The sequence below is a fragment of the Zosterops lateralis genome, assembly GCF_965231275.1.
Source record: "Zosterops lateralis genome assembly, chromosome: 13".
In the NCBI taxonomy this organism is placed as follows: domain Eukaryota; kingdom Metazoa; phylum Chordata; class Aves; order Passeriformes; family Zosteropidae; genus Zosterops; species Zosterops lateralis.
The window spans coordinates 18,377,543-18,399,306 of NC_139773.1; the positions used below are offsets into that span (position 1 = coordinate 18,377,543).

A 21,764-nucleotide genomic window follows, 5' to 3' on the forward strand; every position below is an offset into this window, starting at 1 on the left:
CTCTGGGGGGATCTCAGGAGCTGGTGCGAAGAGTGAAATGGAGAATGAAGTGAGCATTGGGTGCAGGGAGAGCTTGATGCCCAGTGCCTGGGGCTGGGCAAGCTGAGAGCTGGGAGCCCTGACACACATCTGCACGTTAATGGTGCTGGGCCCTTTTTGGCAGCTGCTCTATGAATTTCCAAAACAGACCCATAAATACGCAGTTACGAGTGTGACCTCTGCCTCTTTTCTTCGCTAAATTGAACACCCAAGGCCCAGCTGAGTATCATTCCTTGTCTCTGCTCCAGTTGCTTGGGACGTGCTGCCTCTGCAAATGGTTCTGCCTAAGTTAAGGAATTATGGGAGTGTGCTAATTCAAGGTTTGCCATGAATTTAGTGCTCCCGCAAGGATGACACTAATGGCAATTAATGCAGCAGAAATGCCAGTGCTGAGTGACTGTTCTCACATTAAAAGCTGTCAGTTGGAAAGCACACAGTCTCTGTTATTCCAGGCCTGACCTCTGCTTTCTGGCCGTGTTTCTTGTGCACGGCAGGTGTCCCAGGCCATCCCAGCACTGCAGCAATTCGCTCTGGGAGGGGACACAGGGAATGAGCACAGCAGCCCAAACCAGCCTGTGATGACATTTCCTGAGGGTTTGGATATTCTCCTCAGGGGCTTGAGCAGCAACAAAATTAACCCAGGACTGAACAGGATATATGACTTTAATTTCTGAAGCCCCTTGCCCCTTCAATGCTCTCCTCATGTCCTGCTCTGTTGATTCCTGTTTAGGCACAAAGCTCTTTCTACTATTTCACCATGAAGAATCTGATTTTAAATTATCAATTGCCTTTAAACAGGCTTAGCTAGAAGTAGTCCCTGCTGCTGCTCAACTCCATAGCAATCTGCACAACTTTCCATGTTTGGTAAAAGCCATTGGTAAAAATGCCTTTGCTTTATAATGGCTGAAGTTCAACACGTGAGTGGTGCAGCAATGTGGGGATTGTGGTTTTTACCTCAGCCAGAAGAGCCACTGTCCTCACCCTGTGCCCTAAAGTCTTACATAGGGTAAGTCAGTTCCAGATGAGGAACATCTCGTAATGTGGTGCAAGAGGAAGTAATGCTTGTGCACATGAAAAATGTAAATAAAGGGTGTTTCTAGGCTCACAAACACAATCCAAGGTGTGAAAAGGAGAGCGGCTCTTACTGGAGGATAACTAAAAGTACTTCATCTGTGTTATTTTAAGGGTTTTTAGCACTACCAGCAGTTCTGGAGGATGAAACCAGGTCTGAGAAACATCAAGTGAAAATTAATAGCTTTTTAGCAACAAAGTTCAATGGACGAGTGCAAATAGGATATGAGATGGAAACCTGAGCTCCTGAATTATAAATATACCCAGCCTCTACACAGACAAGTATCTGTTATCCATTTGATGTACTACTCAATGCCAGAGGATTGACAAAGGCTGCAGGATGAGCATTTTCAGGCTCAAGATTTTGTGTGTTCTGGGTTTGGCTGGAGATAAAAAGGATCAATCCAAAGACCCCCTGTGAGGAGCTGGAGGTGCAGGGCACATCAGAGGCTGGCAGCAGGATGTGGCTGAGCCCAGACCGTGATGCTCCAGTGTCACACGATGCTCCTGGAGAGTTCTGTACTCCTGTGGTGGGGCACACTGTGGTCACACATCAGGTGTCTTTGTTATTAATGTGTTATTTTCCCCACTCGGAAGCTCTGAGGCAGCATGAACTATTTATCTTTAAATGCAGAGGATCACATTCTGGCTCGTTATGGTGCCAGCAGACAGTAACTGATGCACAGCACTGCTGTGATGCCCGGGGGTTACTTTCCACACACAGGAATGATGACACAGCCACTGACTGCAGTGACGGCAAACATGCTGCTGCTGAGGGCAGGCTGGTGGGAAAAGAGCAGTTTTAAGGGATTCAGTTTAATCATCTAGACACAGTGCTATTTTTATCCTCTGTTGTTTAGATCTCAAGTCTGCACCAGGAGTAGCTGATGGCAAAGTTGGTGTCTCCCGTGGTACAGGGGCAGACAAGGGGAACTGGACAACCTTTTGGGAAGGGAGAAGGAGGGCAGGCAGGGATAGCAGTGGGAAAGGGGTCTGTGCTCATGAGTTAAAAGAGCTCCTTGGCCTCTCTTGATACCTCCACCACAGGCTCATATGCTCTTCTCAATTCAGTTCACAGGAGGGATCTGTGAGACCTTGGGGGGCTGCCCAAAAACCCACCCCAAGCTCCCCTGTGCTTGTGGGTGGCTTTGGGGCGAGGCCAGTGCCTGCCCGTGGAGGCAGGAGGAGGGCACCCATCCCATGATGGGGGCTGAGGTTGGTGAGCACCAGGCAAGAAGTGAGGTGAAGAGGCCCAGGGAACTCAGAGCACGCCCATCCATCACTTGGGCACAGGAGTCCGGGGAGCTCAATGTGCCCCTCCATCGTTTGGGCACAGGGACTCACTCAGACAGCTCAGAGAGTACCCGGGCATCAGTAGGACACAAAGAGCCGAATAGAAAAAAAAACGAAGTGAAGGAAGAAAAGGTTCAGGTTCCACCGAGATTTGAACTCGGATCGCTGGATTCAGAGTCCAGAGTGCTAACCATTACACCATGGAACCGCTCTGCCACCACTCCCTCCCGGCCGCCTCTAGTCCCTTTCCCCGCTCCCGCCGCAGCGCGGCCGCTCTCCCCGGGACCGCCGGAGGGGCGGGATCGGTGCTCGGGGCCCCGCGGGGGCCGGGCGGGACCCCCACTGGCCCTAACCCCGCTGAGGGCGCGGCCGCGGCGCTGCCCGGGGCGCGGTCGTGCGGTGGCACCGCTGCCCCGGAAGCGGCTGTGGGCGGGCGGGCGGAGCGCGGAGGGCGGAAGCGCCGCGGCGGCTGCAGGGAGGGTCCGGCCCCGCTCCGCTCCGCTCCGGTCCCGCACCACCGCCACCCGCCATGGGCAACCGCGACGACGAGTACGATTATCTCTTCAAAGGTGAGGCGGGCAGGGCCCGGCGGGCGGGAAGGAGGGAGAGCAGCGGGGCCCGCGGGCGGGGCCGGGCCGGGGCCGCTCCCTCAGGGGGCCCGGCGGGCGGGGGGAGCGCTCGGGCCGCGCTCGGGGGTCGCTCCCTCACCCCAAAATATCAGCTTTGGGCAGCTTTGGCACAGGGGGTTCGGTGTCAGCGCCCGCCCGAGGTGCCCCGGGCACGGGCTGAGCGGGTGGCGAGCAAAGATCGCCAGGGAGGATGCCCAGGGCTGATAAGGACTCGTCAAGGTTGATAAGAACCCTCTCCAGCTGTTAAATAGACCTTAGAGTGGGTGGGATATACCCAGCGTTGGTAGATGATGCGTTAATTTAATCAGGTAGCACGATTTGCTGCCTTCTGTGTTCACAGCCCTCGGCGAGGAGTGGAATGTCCCTGCTGTTGTTCCACACCCAGAGATCATACAATCCTCATGGAATCGGGGAATGGTTTGGGTGGGGACGGGCCTTAAAGATCATCACATCCCACCCCTGCCATGGGCAGGGACACCTTCCACTGTCCCAGGTTTCTCCAGTGTCCAACCTGGCCTTGGTCTGTCCTGGCTCACACAGGGAAGGGCAGGAATACCTTGTTTTCCAGGGCTGATGTCCCTCCAGGTTGGGTTGAAATGTTCCAGCTTGTGGTTAAATACTCAATTTTCACTCCCTGCAGAGTAAACCACCAGCCTGCTGGACAGGTTCATGTAGCCTGCTGTGATGTGTACAGACGTGCTGATGTTTTGGAAGTTCGCTCTCCAGTTTTTTAAATGTCACTGAAAAAGCAAAGTAGTGTAGAAAAAGTAGTTGTTTATTGTGATTTAGCATTATAAATTTGAATTTAGGGTTAAGAGCATTGCTTGTTGTGTTGTAATGAAGAGAGACCCTTTGCTTGTCATTGTGAAGGTAAAGGAAAAATGTTGTTTTTTCCTGTACTCTTAAGCTCCTGTAATAACTTTGAGGAATTACTTTATTTTTGTTGGGTGTTTTATCCAGTTGTGCGTGGAAAGTGGCATTATTTTTACCTCTAAGTCAATCATCTGTACTGCTGTGGAAATCAAATCAGGAAGTTCCAGAATGGGCTCTTTGCTCTGCTTGCCCTGGCAAGGACCTTGCTGACCACTGGTTTAATGGCACCAGGCAATGTTATTGTAGATTCTTGTGTGCAGGTTATCAAAGCCATAGAATTACCCTCGTTCATGCAGTTCTGTCAGTGGGCTTGTAATTAATGTTTTAGCTGTGAAATAACCTGGGAATATCAGTGACACAGAGTTTGTTGGGAGAGCTCCTATCTTTCATTTGGTCTGCTTCCTGTTATAGTTGGGAAAAAATAAAGTTGGGATCCAGCTATAGGGAGAAGTGCAAAGCTGATTTAATTGATTGACTTTGCTAAAGCTTTTTCTGTTTATCTTGGTTTATAGAAGCTGTTGGGAGTGCAGGGAATGCTGTGAAGATAAATGATTTGGGTTTTTCCAGGCTAAAGTGGACTGCAGGAAGTTGATGCAATGTCACTTAACTGGGATTGATGTGGCAGCTGAAATAACACAAAAATGCAGAGTAACAAAATCGTGGAAACTTTCGTAACTTCCCAGAGGTGATGGTATTTCTAAACAAGCTGTTGCCACTCTGGAATGATCTGGAAATAATGGCAAGTAGGGCTCTGTACAGAATGTCTCCTTGTCAGGCACTGGTCAAAAGGGCAAGGGGTAGGTAGATCTTTTGGGAAAGGAAATGGGAACTTGGGGACAACGTTAAGTCACTGTTTGAATTTGAGACATGGGCATCTTGGGAATTGAAGTGAAATGTAGGCATGACAGACATATCCATTTTGAAAGGGATGTTGTAGAATTAAAAAGGTGGAGAAAGGCATCAAAATAATCAGAAGAGAGACCTGATGGATTCATAGCCCTTGTACTGAATTGATGTACAGCTTGATCAAAATTTAAGCAGTGAGTGATAAAGGGAAAGTACCTCCTGTTTGTCATAATTTCTCTGGGTATCTGTAATGCTTCTTTTATTGGGCAGCGGGTGAAAGCAAAAGGACAAAGTCCCTCAGGTGTGTATGCAAATTTTGTGGTGCATTGCCATGCATATTATAAATGGATTTGAAAGCCTGCACGAATTCACAGAAGCAAAAAAAATCTTGTTTGGGTCATGTCAGTGTGACTGTTACAATGGCAAGTCTGAAGGCATTGCTTATTTGAAGATGTGAGGGCTGCCTGGGACAGAGATTAGCCTGTTTGTTGTGATACACATCATGGTTTTTGGAAATCAGTTATTTGGAGTCAGACTTTGGGTGTTGCTCTGTCAGGACACTTCATCCAGCAGGACATTCCTGGGTTTATGAAGGGACTGTATGGGTCGGTTGGTGGGACTGAGGTCAGAGTTTGACCTGGTTCAAACAATCGAGTGATGTTCTCTAGTCAGGCTGTCTTTTACTGCTCCTGGGCTGAACTGCCACGTTTGTGTTTGTGAGGCCTCTGTTTTTGTCCTGTCAGCCCCTGACAGCAGCTGTGTGTTGAAATCTGGCTGACTCTGCTGCTGGGTGTAAGCTGAGCCCACCTGTGCTGCCCTACAGTAAAATCCAGGGACCTGTTACAAAATACACTTCTCCTGACTGTGTTGCAACACTTCAGCATATGGGAAAGACTAAGCTTAGCTTGGAAAAAAACCCAGTTTCTGTTAAATTCTTCTTGTCCAGCCTCCAGTCTTTGTGTTCTTCCACCCTTTTGGGGTCTGGCTGGGAGCAGTGCCTGCTGTTCCCAGAATGACCCCTGAGGAAACACTAGGCATATGAAGTCCAGTTCACAGAAATCTTGCCTTAATTTTAGTAGAAGGAAAATATAATGATGATATAAAGATATTACTTTATTACTTAATAAATTCAGCCTGGCTTTAGTACAGGAACCTTTTTGCTCTTTTTGATCAATGTGCTTGCAGTAGATGAGCAGTTATCAAAGGAGCCCTCACTTGTAGAAGGTGTTTTCTATGGACAAAGCTCAGGAAGATTATGTCTGCACCTTCACCATCTGGGACTCTGGATTTGGGGCAGACTCATGTTATAGACCTGCCTTGTGGTGACATTCAGCTTCCTGCTAGGAAAAACTCCAGTTTCAGCTCTCTGCTTCTTTGCATGATATTCATTTCTCCAACTTCTCCCTTTGATATTGAGGAAATGCTCTGAAACTGAACTGGCTTGCTGGTTTGGTGTTTAGAAGAGACATTTTTACTTGTGTGTTTAGATACATGTGTGGTTACATGACGTCTGTTGGTTTGACAGTGGTGGAAGCCCTCGACTTTCACTGCCTCACATGTGGAGGCACTTTGGTGCTGCAACAAACCTGCTGGTGCAGCCATTTACTGCAGAGGTGTTGTTTGTATGGACAGGTAATCCCTCCCCAGAGGCCTCTGGGGTGCCAGTTCTCTTTGTGACAGAAAAAGAGTGAATAAAATGGGGCACAGCTGAGGAGGGAGATTAAATAAGTCATGACCATGTTGGGTTTATGACCAGCTATGACGTGTAGGATCAAGTAATTTTTTTTTTTTTTTCACGTGCCCTTCAAACTCCAGCTGAAGTGAGCAGGGAGAGGTATTCATCAGCAGGATCTTCTGAGGGTCATGAAGACACGTCCAAGCTTTTTATTGATATGTCTCTTAATAGCAGAGCTCAGTGCAGAGATGAGTTTTAGACATGGTGATTTCCTTGTGCTTGTCCTAGATCGTGTAATATGTGACTTGTGCAATAACTTTTGCCACAGACAACACGAGCTAGTGCTGCTGGACTCTCTTTTCAACCTGATCTCATATTTACTGAGATAATTAAAATATTTTCTGAAAATTTAAGCCAAGAGGCTTTACAGAAATAAAAATTGTGTGAGTGAGCTGGAACGTTGGTGAAAAATTAATAACCCTTTCTTGACATAGTTCTCTAAATTGCTTCTCATGCAGCCTAGGAAATTGAATTCTTATTTTGGTCTTCTACAGAAATAAATCTGGAGTTACAGAGTGAAATTTATACAGTACTGTGGACTTCATGGTCTTTTTTTTTTTCTCTCTCCAGTGAATGCTTGTATGCTTGTCTTAAATGTTTAGGGTAGTAAATGCTGTAGAAAGTCAAATGCATCGATTGAAAACACGTGGTTGCAAGTATTGAACTGTCCCACCACTAAATCAGTCACTTGGGGCTGGGAGATCATTTCCATGACTTTCAGATGTGCCAATACAATTTTCCTTGGTTGTGCAACTTCCTAAGGTGCTGCTCCTGTGAGGGAGGTGCTGCTCCACAGCTGGTTATTGATTAATTTCAGGACTGAATCTTGTGGCTGAACTTGCTAAAACGTTTCCTTCAGACCTTCCTCCTTTCCAGGGCTGATGCAGAAAAGGAATTTGTGGATGATGCAAGTTGGGTGGGACAGGGGAAGTGGGAGTGTGTAAGAGCTGCGTGCTGATGAGGACTGTGGTCTTCTAGATGAGCTGAGATTTGGGATGTAAGGGTTTATCCCTGAGGAGTTGAACTCTGGTAAAGTAAAAGTTTAAAGCTGAACAATTAGGTCTGATGACAGGCAGACTGAGCTGTCACGGTGAAATGGTCAGGAGAAATAATTCCAGCTCCAGGTGTGTCTAGCAGAGATGGAAATACTAAAATTATTGTCTGCATCACAGGGAGATCTTGCTTAGAATGATGTGTGCAGTTCTCACTGTGCTGAAAAAAAACAACATGTAGGGGAGGTGTTTGGGGAAATGAACAATGTGTTTATGAGGAACCATTTGACAAGTTTTTGTGTTTGGCAAATACAGCCAAGCCCAAACAAGATGTGGTTGCTTTCTGTAAATACACCAGCCTAAACACCACTGGGAGAAGACACTAATAAGCTAATGGAGAATGCTGGCACATGGACACCACTGCCAGCTGACCACTAATTCCTCCTGAAAATCAGAAGGCAATTTCTAACCATTAGGAGTGAGTTTCTGGAAGAGAAGCCCAATGAAAGGGACAATGTGCAGGAACAATTAGCTTTATCATGGCCTAGATAACGTCATTTCCCTCGTAGAAATTATTTGCTTGGAGTGTTTAGTGTGGGACTTGGCCATCCAGGGTCATTCCTATTGCATTTCTATGCTAAGAATGTAATACATGGGAACACTACGTAGTATAAAATATCAAAATATGGTGGGCTCGATAAGGAAAGCAAAACTGAAATTAATAACACAATCTGAGTGGCTGTTAAAGCTGTTTCAGTTTATAATTTTATTTAAAGAGTGATACTTGGCCAGACTGGCAGAAATGCAGAAGGTGTGAGGAGTCTGAGGCGCCTGCTGACATTCCAGGCTGTTTTGGTGTCCCTGTTCAAGAGGAGCTGCAGTGGCCCAATTAAGGAGAGGAAATAGCTGACTTCAAGGAGGAAGGTATTATTTTCCCCTTGTAATTGGGACACATTAATCTGGTGCTGGAAACCATTCAGAACATAAGCAGTGTGGGATTCAGACAAGGCAAGGAAAAAAACCTGGCAGAGGAATTAAAGGGATCCCTCTATTGTTAAATGACTTAAAGGTGGGCTTTGCACTGAACTACAAAAACAGGTTTTAGGGAATACTTAACAGGTATGTGATGCATCCTGTTGGGAAGAGGAAATGGTGAATGTGGATTGCTTTTCTTGCTTGGAGAAGCTTCTGGCTGCTGCTGGGTGATAGCAGGACTGAGCTGTGCAAAGAGAGCTGTCAACTTTTCCCTCATAGGAACCCGTTGTGTGTGTCCCAGTGAATACAAACATGATGTCATCTAAACCCACGGTCCAAACCTGCCAAAACAATGTTGAAGAAGTGACTTGCCAGTGGCAGAGGAAAGCTGTGGCTGTTTGCCAGGGGCGGTGATGCAAGTGGTGCCCTGTCCCCTGCACTGGCTTTATCAGGATGGAGCATCTCTGTGCCAGCAGAGCTGTTCAGCAGTGACCCAGCACGGAGGAGAGCAGCCTCCTGTTTGCATTCAGCCTCCTACCTGCCCTTGTGATCTTCCTACACAGCAGAGGTTAACAGAGGCTGCTTTCTGCACCTCTGTGCTTGGCCGGCTGCGTGCTGAGTCAGCTGGCACGGGCAGCTGGGAAGATGTTTGTTTTGATGAAGTATTCTGCACAAGGCCGTGCTTGAAGCCAACGTTTACAGCAATTTTCATTTGTGGAGGGAGTTTAAAAGGTGCTGCTCTGCCCTTCCAGTCAGTGCAAAGTCCCATCTGCCAGAATTGCTCTGCATTATTTAAAGAGAAGCTGCAGAGGGCTGCAGCAGCAGATGGGAGTGTTTCTGCTGCTAGACTGAGCTCCACGGGGGGTTTGTGTCATTGAGTGTGTTTGGTGCTCTCATTGCTTTGTTGTACCACACAGAATCTTTAGCTGTGTTGTGGTGTCCTAACAGTTAATGATGTGTGTTACTGAGCAAGTAATTGTTCTTTTCTAAATACACAAAGACACAATGTTTTTTGTCACCTCACCCTGCACTTTTTTGCTTGGACTGGTGTTGATTCACTGCTGAACTTTGTTATTGGCCTTTCTTCTCAACGATTTTATCTTGCTTTTCTTCCCTTTCCTTCAGTACTGGTTTGGAACCTTATCATCATTAAGGCCACAGGATCACCCCAAGAGGCTCCTGTTCATGTCACTCTGGTTGTGAGCACATTTCATCCACTGTTCTGCCTCTTGGTACTGAGTTTTAAGTTACACTTAAACTTGCACCTTTCAACTCAGCGTTACAAGATATTGCAGTGAATCCTCGTGATGCTGTTTTTCCTGCAGGAACTGGACTTTGAACCTTCTGTCAGTCTCTTGTCAAGCATAGCTGAATCCTTCTAATTAGTTTGCTTGGCACTGGTGCTGGGATGAGTCAAACTGAGGCAGGGAATGGTGGAGCCAGCTCTGAGGCTCAGTGATCCCCTGGCAGCATTTTTGGAGCAGTTCCAGGCTCTGGCCTGATGTGTCCAGGAGCCACAGCAGCACTGGGGACTGTAGAAGGGCAGAGAGCTGTGGCTCAGCAAACATTTCAAACTGGCTGGCAGGAGGATGGTGGCCTTGGGGGTTCTTTGCCTTGGTTCTCTTTTAATAGACAATTTTTTCTGCCCTACTGGGGAACTCCTCTTCTGCAAAGGCATGAGGAGTGTAAAAGGAAAGCAGAGTCTGCTGCTTGCCCTTTGTTTTGGATTTCTTCAGCAAAGCAGATTTGTGGTGTGGTTGTAGGGTTTGTGTTTTGTTCTAGTATTGTTCAGGGAAATATAACTGGTCACCAATGTTTGCAGTGATAGCCATGTATATTCTTTCTTAAAGACAAATGTTCTTCCATGCTGGGCAAAGGAGGCTGAAATATAACCAATAAAAGTCAAGTCTAACATCTGTTCAAAATGCTGGTGAATGTGGCAGCTCTGGTTTTCCCGAAATATTGAGACTTGGACAGCAAACCCATGACAAGGATGGTGCTGTTGCCATTCTTTTCCTTCATGCTTCATTCTTTAAAAGAAATATTTTTTGCATGTGATTTTCAATGTGTCATCTACATCTGGAGTCTGATTCTGATATAATTTTTGTCTTGCAGTTGTCCTTATTGGAGACTCTGGAGTAGGCAAGAGCAACCTTCTGTCTCGATTCACTCGCAATGAGTTTAACTTGGAAAGCAAAAGCACCATTGGGGTGGAGTTTGCAACGAGGAGCATCCAGGTGGATGGGAAGACAATAAAGGCTCAGATCTGGGACACGGCGGGGCAGGAGCGATACCGAGCCATAACCTCAGCGTAAGTGGAGCCTGGGTGGCTGAGGACAAGCTTTGGCTGAGGAGGGCAATTCTGGGCCCTTCCAGTTCCTCACCAACTGCAAACAGGGGTATTTGTGCTTTATCAGGTAATCCCCACAACCTTTGGTGGTGGGAAGGTTAAATATTATTCAGCCCAGAAACTCGATCTGGTGTGTTCCTGACTGAATTACTTTGCAGTGCTCTCATGGCATGTAACTGGGAGCATTTCAAGTTTAGAATGCAAGAGCTTTGAGAGACTCATTTCCATGGGAGTGGATGATAAAGGAATATCAGTGTTCCTGGTCGTTTTATCAGTGGTAACCTAAGAGCTGAAACCTTCGTGTAGCAGCCAGGAAAGACTTGTGTGCTTATTTAATTGTTAAAAACCAGCATAGCAAAAGCTGGATTTCAGTAGAGCTGGAGGGAATTGTGAGAGAACACAGCCCGTTCTAGGTGTGCCTCACAGCCTGTTTCCTTTTGAATGCATTGCTGTGGCTCTCACTCAGAAGGAGCTGTGGCCTTTGGTAAAGGGAGTAGATCATGCTGACATTTTTATGACCCAGTGAGTCACTCAGCAGTCTCCTTATCACTCCGGCCCTGCCTGTGCTGCACCCACAGTGATGGGTGGGGGAGAGTTTTCAGGAGTGGATCAGAGGTGGAAGGTGACAGCAGCTTCCCACAGACATTGGGTTTCATGTCTGGGATGCAGGTTTTCCCCACAGACACGGGGCTTGCCTTGCTGCCAGACTCTGAGCTGGCCCTGTTGGTGTAACCTTGTCTGGCTGCTCCTCTTCCCCGTGTCCTGTCCCACAGCCCTGGGGAATTGCCCTGGGCTTTGTTTGCATGGCTGGCTGAGCCAGAGCTGTTCCCCACTATTGCACAGCTTCCTGTAACCTCACAGTGCTGTCCCCTGTCCCCAGGTACTACCGTGGAGCCGTGGGGGCACTGCTGGTGTACGACATTGCCAAGCACCTCACCTATGAGAACGTGGAGCGGTGGCTGAAGGAGCTGCGGGATCACGCCGACAGCAACATTGTCATCATGCTCGTGGGCAACAAGAGCGACCTGCGCCACCTCAGGGCCGTCCCCACTGATGAGGCCAGGGCTTTTGCAGGTTGGGGAGCTCTGGAATTTCCTGCTGTTCTCTGGGGATCTGCCCCCCTGGCTTGGGGAGCGTGTGGGGAGGAGGAAAAAGCCTGTGGCTGGTCGTGCCCAGTCACCTTCAGTCTGAAAGGAGACCTTGCAGAACATGCATGTTGTTTCAAGAATCAGCACCTGAACATTTTAAACCAGTTTTATTCTCTTGTCTGGGCACTGTTTGTTTAGCAGAAACTGTGCCTTTGTCTTTAGGTTTGAGTTTCTTGTGTGGTGTCTGTGTCCCAGCTGATCTGCAGCCTCACACAGGTGTCTGTGGCTGAACACTTTCATTAAACTGGCTCTCTGACTTTTGTTATGTAATTAAGATCTGTGAGCAGTAGTTCTAGTTTCTGTAACCCTTGTTTTAGGCCCAGTCTCTCTCATCCAGGAGTGTAGCTGGGTTCCTCACATTAAAGTTTGCTGTAGCTCCACTGGCAGTTTATGGCCAGTGAGGATCCCTGCCTGCAGCTGGGGGAGTGTCATTCCCCTGCTGCTCTATTCCTGTTTAATAAGCTGTGATGTATTAGCAGGTGGGAGGTGGAGAAACTTGATGAGGTTGAAGAAAATCTGAGAAACTTTCTCACCAGAGAAACTACAACAGATTATCCCTTTCAGTGGTTTAAGAAAATGTGCCTTAAAATAACACAGCATTGGGCTGATACCTGTGCTTGGGAGTGGATGTAAATTCTAATGTTCATGTTGGGTGGTGTCACTTTCCCATCACTTAAGGGGGAAAACCCCACAATTTGTTTTACTTTCTCTTGGTACCTGGGTGTCTCATCAGGATCACTACAAATATTATCTGGTACAGAAGCTTTTCCAGATGGGAAACAGATATGTGCTGTACCTCTCTAATTACAGTATTTCTGTCCCCACAGAGAAGAATGGTTTGTCATTTATTGAGACGTCTGCTTTAGACTCTACAAATGTGGAAGCAGCTTTCCAGACTATTCTGACAGGTGAGTCATCCAGGGCTTTGTGCTTCCAGGGGGAAGGGCAGAAGGCTGCTCAGATATGATGCAAATAGGCATTTCTTTGCCTATAAAGTGTTTAAAATGTTGCTATTTAATCATTCTTCATTAGCCATAAGATTTGGAGTCCAGTTTCAAAGTGTTACAGTTGAAAGGCCAGCCTTGAACTGGGGAATGAATCTTTGTTCACTTTGATCTGCCCCAGGTTTCTTGTCAGCCTGGTTTGTGTTTCAGTTTCCATCTCCCATTACAGGGAGTGCCCACAGGAGGGGATTGTCTCATGCTGGCATCAAGTGAGAACAGCCATTGTTTATCAAGGAGAAGTCAGTGCAGTTTGTTTCCATCTTTAATGGTGACCGTAGCAGTTGCCAAGGAAAAAGGGATGAAAGGGCAGAGATCCTTCCTTTGAGACACAGTGACTCCTGAGCTCCAGGAGTTGCTGCTGTTGCATTTAATAGTCCTGCCTGGACTTTTGGCCTATGTAACATGTGACAGCAGTCAGTGCTGCATTTTTATGCTCTGTGGATAAAGTACTTCCTTTTTGTTTAAAGCCTTGTTTAGGTAGGCAAAACTCGTTAAAGCTGAGACACTCAATTTGGGGAGCCTTAACCCTGGCTTGTAAAGGTGGGGTAGGAATTCACAAATTGGTGTGAAAGTCACTCATTGTCATGAGACTTCGCATTTCTGTGCCCTCTGTAGCTGCAGCCAGGGCACAGTGGGACACTAAGACCTCTGGTTTTGGAGCTTTCATCATTCCCAGCTTTGGCAAATGCTCTAGTCTGAGTTTTCAAGACATCTGAGACACTCCTGTGTTTGCTGTGTCCCTGTTCTAGGTGTGCCAGGCAGTCTCTTGCTTTCTCCAGCTGCCTCCAACACGTTTTCCAGTTGTAAATTTAAAGTCCCTCCTTCCCAGTGTAGCATGTGCCAGGCTATGTGATGTGCTTGGTATGAGCAGTGGCCCCACTTCTAAACTGTCTGTAAATCAGATCTTGTTGCTGTGACATTGACACCTAGTTAGTTCTGATTTTTTTTCCTCTTTGCCACCTAATTCAGACATTCCTTTAGAAACACACCAGACAGGTCCTGGTAGCCATGCTGGAACTTGTATGTGAGGATAGAACTAGGAGGTTATTTAGTGTAGTAAAAGTATAAATCCTGTGGCATTTCTTCACTTGTTTGAAATGCTTTATGGACAGCGTGGCAGTGGAGAGGGGGGTTGGGCTGGTGTGGTATTAGCTGCCTGTGTCCATCTGTTTCTTGTTTCATCCTGAGTTGTAAGAGGCCTCTGACAGTTCTGACTATTGTGTTCTTACCCTGGGTTCCCAAGCAGTAGTGCTCCCATGCAGATACCAGCTCAGAGTGTTTGTGTTAGGTGAATAAAGAATTTTTTTCCTTTTTAATTGAACCATGTGGTTCCCTTTTAACTTCAGTGTAGTCATTCGGCTGTAATTCCAACATTGCACAAATTTGTTTCATAAAGAAAGAAGTTCTGTTAGTTCACACAATTGTTCCCTACGTGACAAACTGCCAGTGCCATCAGAGGGTGGATGACTAAGGAGTGGCTGAATGCAGAGGTGTTGGGATGCCTGCTGCATTTCCTGTTTTCTTCACATGCCTAAAGGCACTCCTGTCAAAAATACACATGAATTTGGGCATGGATTTTTCAGGAGAAAGACATTGCCCACTTGTCAGTGCCAAAACATGAAACTTCTCCCTTTATGCCCATGTCTTTGGTAGCCTTTCTCTCAGGAACACCTCGACTTTGAGGTGGGATTTGGCCAGATGTGGTGTGTGTCCTGGAGAACAAGCAGTCTTGCTGTTCCCCTTTGTGTTTGCAGAGGGCTCAGATGCAGGTTATTTAATTAACTTTCATACACCAGTGTTAATAGAACAACATCAGATATATCAGGCAGTGTTTATTCCCTCCTGAGGTGGCTCTCAGGCTGTCATAGCCAGTATAGACTGGTCACCTCACAGTCCCCATCTCCTGCTGGCCCATTGTGTGGTGGGAAGTTTCCTGTGTGCCCTGGGCTCCCTTCAGAGCCGTGTGATGTTCAAGGGATGCAGTGCTGTTGCCATGGGAAGCACCTCACCTCTCTGCCATGGGCTGGGCTTTCTTTATCTCTCCTCACATGCTTCGCACAGTACCTTTTATTCTAGAAGTGAGCTTGGATTCTAATCCGTGGAGGTTTGATTTTTTTTCTGGTTTATTATGTCTGTAAGTACAGCTGTCTCTAATGGGAGAACAGGTGATAAAACTTGCTCGTGATGAGCTTGAGGCTGTCAGTGTTGCCTCCATGTTGCTGTGACAGTGTTTGGAGCAAAGAGCTCTTGGGTTTGTGAACAGGATCCTTGTGATCCTTGTTCAGGAGGGGTCAGTTCAGCTGTGCTGGAGGAAACACTTGTGCTTAGTGTGCCTGTGCTCTCTCCAGACAGGAGCTGTGTGTGGGGGAGATAAAGGTGCAGTAAACAGTGCCTGAGCAGCAGGTCGGCTCCAGCTGGGCTGTGACTGGCACGCTGAGGAGAGCTGCTCTGGAACTCACTTCACAGCTGGCTTTTTCTCTTAATGACTCGCTTTGGAGGAAAGAGGGGGGCAGACATGTGAGGAATGTGGTTTTTGGAGTCACCCCGCAGAATCCTGGCTGCCGTGTGTTTGGCAGGGCTGCCTCCCAGCCCAGTGCCTGCGGGTGGAATGCTGGCTGTCCTTGGGAGCAGGAGCTGGGGGAGCCAGCAGGTGTGGCCAGCAGCTGCCACCAGAGCTGGCTGACACAAGGGGGAGGACGAGCTGCTACTCCAGCCCTGCTGGTATTTGCAGTGCTGAGAATTGCACCACAGACACCCCAGGCTGCTCAGAGCCTTTCCCCCAACTGCTGGGAATTCTCCTGAGCAGGGTGTTGTGACCAAGGTCTGCAGCAATCCCTCTTTTTCCTTCCAGCCCTCCTGAAACTTGTCTGGTTGGGACAGTGATGGAAGTTGGTGAAGGTGCTTCTCTTGGAGGTGTAACAGGTGTAAGGTTATCCACACCTGGATTCTCAGATCAAGCACTTTGAATAAATGGCTTTGGCCATGGGAAATACGAATCCAGTGGAGTTAGCACAGCCTGAGTGTGTGATCTGTTGCTACAGGTGGAATGAGGGCTAAAAGCTCTTCTTTCTTCTCCCATATCACAGAGGACTTTCAGAACGGGTGTATCATACATGTGGTGGGCTTCCTGTCCTGCTGTGGATTCCAGATGACGTTTTGAGGACCTTTCCCATCTGTGCCTTAGAGTAATGGTCCCTATCCAAATTCTTCTGTTTCAAGACGTCTAGACTGCCAGGGCTGATTGTTGTGCACACAAAGCTGCTTTGTATCATCTGGCAAATAAGAGAGGCTGGTGTTATGATCCCAGCCACCCTGAGCATTCACAGCAGGATAAAGCATCCTTAAAGTAAACTGGAGTCTGCCTCCCTTCCCTGCCTGGCTCTGTGCTGTCTCTGTTCCCACAGCACATTCTGCCGTGGTTTTGTCTCTAAGGAATCCCATCACCAAGGAAACAACATCAGAGAATTAACATCAAAAAATCGAGGGATTTCCTCTTTTGTTGTCTCTGTACACCTGAAAATGAATGGAAGCCCAGTGCAGGCTGAGCAGCCAAGGCCTGGCCCAGCTCCTGCTGGGCAGCAGTGTCACTTTTTCCCAGCTCTCACAGTGCAAGGCCTGTCTCTCACAGTTCCCCATTATGCAGTGATGCATTCTGCTGAATGTGTCCTTAATAAGGTCTGATTCAGCTCCTGAGCAGAGCCCAGAGTGCTGTGTCTTCATTAAAAAGGGCACATCTTCATTAGCCCAGCGCTCTCCGGGCACAGCAGTTCCGGTGCAGCCTTGGCTGCTGGGCATTTTGCCCCAGTCAGAGCAGGTTTGGGCTGTTCCCTGCCACAGCAGCACAGCCCTGTGTGCTGAGTGTGCAGCTCACCAGGGAAGGGCAGGTTTTAGCATTTAGGCTGTGGCTGCACCAAGCTTTGCTCTGCAGAGGAGGGAGAGGCAGAAGGGAGCAGCAAATTTGGGGCTGTTGACAGTGGATTCACTTGCAGGGCTGCTGGGGAGGTTGTGGAAGTGAGGATCATGGGAAGATGTTCCCAGAGTCAGGAGTAGATCCATTATCAGCAAGGGAATTGGTGCTGTTAAGATTATTTTTAAGGCTTTGGGTCTGTTTGCTGAAGATCTTTGCTGTCAGATGAGGCTGTTACACAGAGGGCACCCTGTGTGAGTCCTGGCTGATGGGGTGGAGGAAGTGTGTGATAACGTCAGGGACTTGCATGAACTTGCTCAGGAAATTCTCTTATGAAACTGAGAATTGTTGATGCTGAAGGTGCTACCAGAGAATCCCCAGTAACAAAGGTGGCCAGAGGCTTTTCCTGTTGATGAGAACAGGCATTGTTCTGCACTGGGAGTGAACTGGCTGCCAGCCCTGAGCACGAAGCTTGTCCTGAAGGTGCAGAGCAGATTTGTCCAGCTCTGCTCCTCCCACCCCACACACAGGCTCTGCTGAGCACTGCCAGGGGCCAGGCTGAGCCTGCACATTCACACACCGGGCTGCAGGTGGCTTTAGAGCTCTGGTTTCATGGGTTTCACTTAACTCGTGAGGTTGTTTATGTGTAAGATGGTTGGAGAGCAGAGCAAGCTTGAGAAGGGGTGAAATTAGAAAATCCTTTAACCTGTTCAGCTCTTGTTTGGTTGTGTCAATGATTTGATCTGTACCTGACTGCACATGAAAAAGCCATTTTATTATCCCTGAGTCTGAGCTGGGGCTTTTTGTAAAACTGAGCTTTAACAAGCTTTTATTTTTTTAATGGTTTTCAAATTCAAATTTGCAAGTGAGTTCCCCACGTTCTATTTTTGGTGTCCTGTATTTCCTTTCTGGGGGTGAAGTGCTACACACACTTTACTCTCTCTGCAGCTGAAGTGCTGCTGTAGCTGCTCTGAGTTTTTGTGCAGCACGATCAGCCATGAAAGCCCCAGAGCAGGGCAAGGTGAAGGTGTTTATCCCATTCTCTCTGATTCCTCTCTGTTCAGAATCTCTTCATCTGGAGCCCATATTTCTCACACACCACATTTTGTAAAGGGTTTCTCTGCTGCTGAAGGGGCTGAGTCTCCCCTTTTGGGCCCAAATCAACCTTTTCTGAAGATTTAACTCTGCTCAGCAAGAAGAATTTGCCCTTGCAGTCCTATCAGGGAGAGGAATCTGGAATGGTTCCCTTTAATCCTGTTTGTGGATACCTCAGCAAACATGTGACCATTGTCCTTGGAGCCTTAAGAATCTTCAGAAGGAATGGATGGGCACAAAGTTTCTCATTCACAGCATGGAGATTTGTGAATTCTGTCCATTTACTGACTCTTATCTCAAGGGAAGTTAAAACAGTTGTTAAAAAAGTAATTCCTGTTGCAAAAATATATTTTATTTTCTGTATCTAGAAAACACCACAATTGAACTTTGTGTGGAAGCTTCATTGCATTAGTTGTGTAATTCCAAAGCCATGCCTGGTTTTCCCCGGCTTTAACTCTTCAATGGCCTTTCACTGGTGTGCACATATTGATCAGCTCTTTCTCCTCTTCCAGAGATCTATCGGATTGTTTCCCAGAAGCAGATGTCTGACAGACGTGAGAATGACATGTCCCCAAGCAACAACGTGGTTCCCATCCATGTCCCTCCAACCACTGAAAACAAACCAAAGATGCAGTGCTGTCAGAATATATAAATTGTCCATTCTTTCCTAAAAGGCTGTGTATATTCCCCAGGTCCAAGATTTAAATATATTTGTAATTCTCGTGGTTACATTCTTGTGTTTAGTTCCTGCTTATTCCTTCTCCATGAATTTCTCCATGTCTTAAACACTTTGATTTCAGTGTTTATCAATCTCTTACTTGGATGTGGCTGCAGTATTTTCCCAACACCGACCTGTCGGTTTGGGCTCAGTAAATTGTTTGGAACTCAACTGATCCCTTCCCAACATGATGCCCACTTGTCAGAGCACTGACACCTTTGGAGAGCACTTGAAGACGTTATCCTGCTCCTCACTAAGCAATTACTGTCAGGTTAACGAGGAAAATCTCTCTGGGCAGGATAATCTTTCCTTGTCTTAAGGTGTTGTATTCTGCATCTAAAGCTCGGCGAAGCTCTGAAGTGCAATTTTATTGTAAGTTAAATGTTTGTGGCTACATCTTCAGATTGTCAAGTGAAGTTTTATAGGATATTATGGGGGAGAAAAGAGAATTTCTTGCGAACAAGCAGCAGTTAGCAGCAGTTCTGGCTACCTGTGAGTGAGGTGCTGTGGTTTGGCACCTGCTGCAGAGGAGGTTGATGTGAGGCAGAGCTGCTGGGACCCCACAGAGGTGCCCCTTGTGTGGGAAGTGAATGCAGGAGCCACGTCCCTGAGGAAGGGTCACTCCAGCTCTGGAACTTGCAGCATCTTTGTGCTGCTGGAGGCTTGGCCTCCACAGTGCTGGTGGTATCAGGATTTGAGGATGCCTTTTTCTCTTTCATGGGACTCAGACTTGAAGGGTGTTGGCACGTATTACATATCACATCTATTAATGCATGCCACATTTATTAATATATTCAAGTGCTTGAGTTGATGAATGAATAACTTCCACTACCTGGCCTTAGCTTTCAGTTCTGGTTGATCCAGTATTTTTAAATTATTCCAGTGGTTTGCTGTTTGTCCTTCAACAAAACCCTCTGGAGTAGTTTTCTGACTGGATGTGTTCCTCCTGTGGTCTGTTGCTCTGTACCAGTCCAGTCCAATCTGCTTGTTCAGGGATACATGAACTGTGCCTTCTGTCCCTGCACGTCACTGGCTCTGTGCTGTTCCTAAACACGCCTGACGCTGGCACTGGGGGGGCACAGCCACTCCATTCCCACAGGATCTAAAGGAACTCTCTGTTGTGTAAATGCCTGCTGTTATTTATACAATTACAGGGAAGTAATTGATTGTAGGGGACGTTTCTCAGACTCTGATGAGCACCACTTGGAAGATCCAGATGTGGTCGGCACTTCCAGCTGTGTTCTGTTCCCAACCTTTCTGTCTCGCGGTGCTCATGATGTGTGAGGCACACGGAAGGCATTGCTGTAGTCGGTCACTTCTTGTTTTTTTTACTCCATTTCTCCTCCTGATATTAGTTCTGAAGATGCTACTTTGATCTGTTTGTAAATTACTTTGTATTTTATGCATGTACTGTACTTTGATTCATTATTTTTTTAGATTGATTTAAAATATATTCATCCATGATTCTAATAAAGAATTACAGGGGACAACTCACTGCGGTGTTGGGTGCACTTCTTGGGAGAATTGGGATTTGCCCTGAAGGTTTTTCCTGTGAGCTGCTTGGAAGAGGCAATGAGAAGACACTGAAGTGGAAGTGTCCCTGGAAAAGGAGCTGAAAAGGTTGTGTAGCACAGTTTCCTTCCCTGAGAGCAGCTCTGAGCTTCCTGGGGCTGTTGCACTTTGTAGCCAGGGCACTTTGGCAGCTTCAGGAAGCTTAGAAAATTCTGTGGGTTCACTCCTCTCAAACCTCAATAACTTTTACAAACCTGTTTTTTTCCCCATGTTGCCACGAGGATGAAAATCTGGTGGGAGACGAACTCCTGCCTTCTGCAGCAAATGATGGAAGCTTTGGATCCTGCTGTGGTGTTCTGATGAGGAGGTGCCCATGAGCAGCAATGGCAGCACTGGTGGCCCTGGGGACAGCTCTGAGCCCAGCCCCTCACTCACTGCAGGAGCTGTTCTTGCGGCACATTCCCTGCCCATACTGGAGCAGACTTGGGAATTAATCAATTTCCCGTGGCAGCCAAGTTCTAAATTTGTCAGCTGGAAATGCAGGATGAGTTTCACTCTGCTTTTCTCATTCCTATAAGCAGGTGACTCGACTCTGCTGTCACATCCATCTGGATTTTGTGTGGATTTAGGCAAAACTCTTCCTGCTGCAGCAGATGGAATTGCAGTGCAGATGGTGGGAGCACAAACCACTGAGGGAGGCTGAGGACTTCTAAAGCAAAATCCAGTGGGGCTGTACGGAAAAGGAACTTCTCACCTGGGAAATCCTTTGCCTCCTGTTGTGGGGTCTGTGCTGTGTTTTCCTAAGGATTGCAGGGCCCTGGCAGCAGATCCTGGCCTGGGCTGGGTGACACTCCTGGGACAGGAAGGTGCTTCCCGAGGTGTTTTGGGAGAGACAATGCAAGTCATTATTCCAGCTGAATTCTTCCCAATGGAGGATTGTCCTGTTCAGCTGCTGATTAATCATTTTGTTCCATAATTGGCACTACTTGTGTACTGAACTGTCTCCTCCCTGCTAATGGGAGACAACTGATGGTCACAGACACTGCTTTGGGCCCTGGAAGGAGCTTCCTGAGATTCTGGGAATTCCATATCACGCTTCAAAGATGAGCTTTGCTTGCCAGAAGTTTTTGCTGTCATCTGCATATTTGAAAGCCCAACTTTTAACAATTATTCAGCGAGCATCAGTGATTCCTGTCTTTGATGGGAGTTGATGTTCTGACTCTTAAGCAGAAAGGACATGGAATTGTTCTGATTTAAAGCCATTTTTTATTAAGCTAGAATTACTTATTCTATAAATTCAGACCTGATGAATTTCCAGTCTTAAATAGCTTATTGAGTGTGCCTTGTCAAATAAGAAGATTACACGCTGGGCTTTAGTTAACAAGATTTTTAGAAATGTGAAGCACAAATATTGAAAAGCTTCAGCACGTAGCAGTGGCTGCATTGCCTGGGACTCATTAACTGTGAAGGTGTTTCTGCAATGCTGCAAATTTGTGCTCCTGATTTATTCAGTGGGATCCCTGGGAGCTGCTGGGCTGTGTCCTGTCCCATTGCTGCTGGCAGACCGTGGGTCCTCA

General features: G+C 47.2%; 1 protein-coding gene across 1 annotated transcript; it reads left to right on the plus strand.

Moving 5' to 3' along the window:
• Positions 1 to 2,845: 2,845 nt before the first annotated feature.
• Positions 2,846 to 20,169, plus strand: RAB11A (RAB11A, member RAS oncogene family). Its single transcript, XM_083871176.1, has 5 exons — positions 2,846 to 2,972; positions 10,569 to 10,764; positions 11,684 to 11,877; positions 12,779 to 12,859; positions 18,470 to 20,169. The coding sequence occupies exons 1-5, from the start codon at positions 2,933 to 2,935 to the stop codon at positions 18,607 to 18,609; spliced, it is 651 nt and encodes a 216-aa protein (XP_083727302.1). The 5' UTR covers positions 2,846 to 2,932; the 3' UTR covers positions 18,610 to 20,169.
• The last annotated feature ends 1,595 nt before the right edge of the window (positions 20,170 to 21,764 follow it).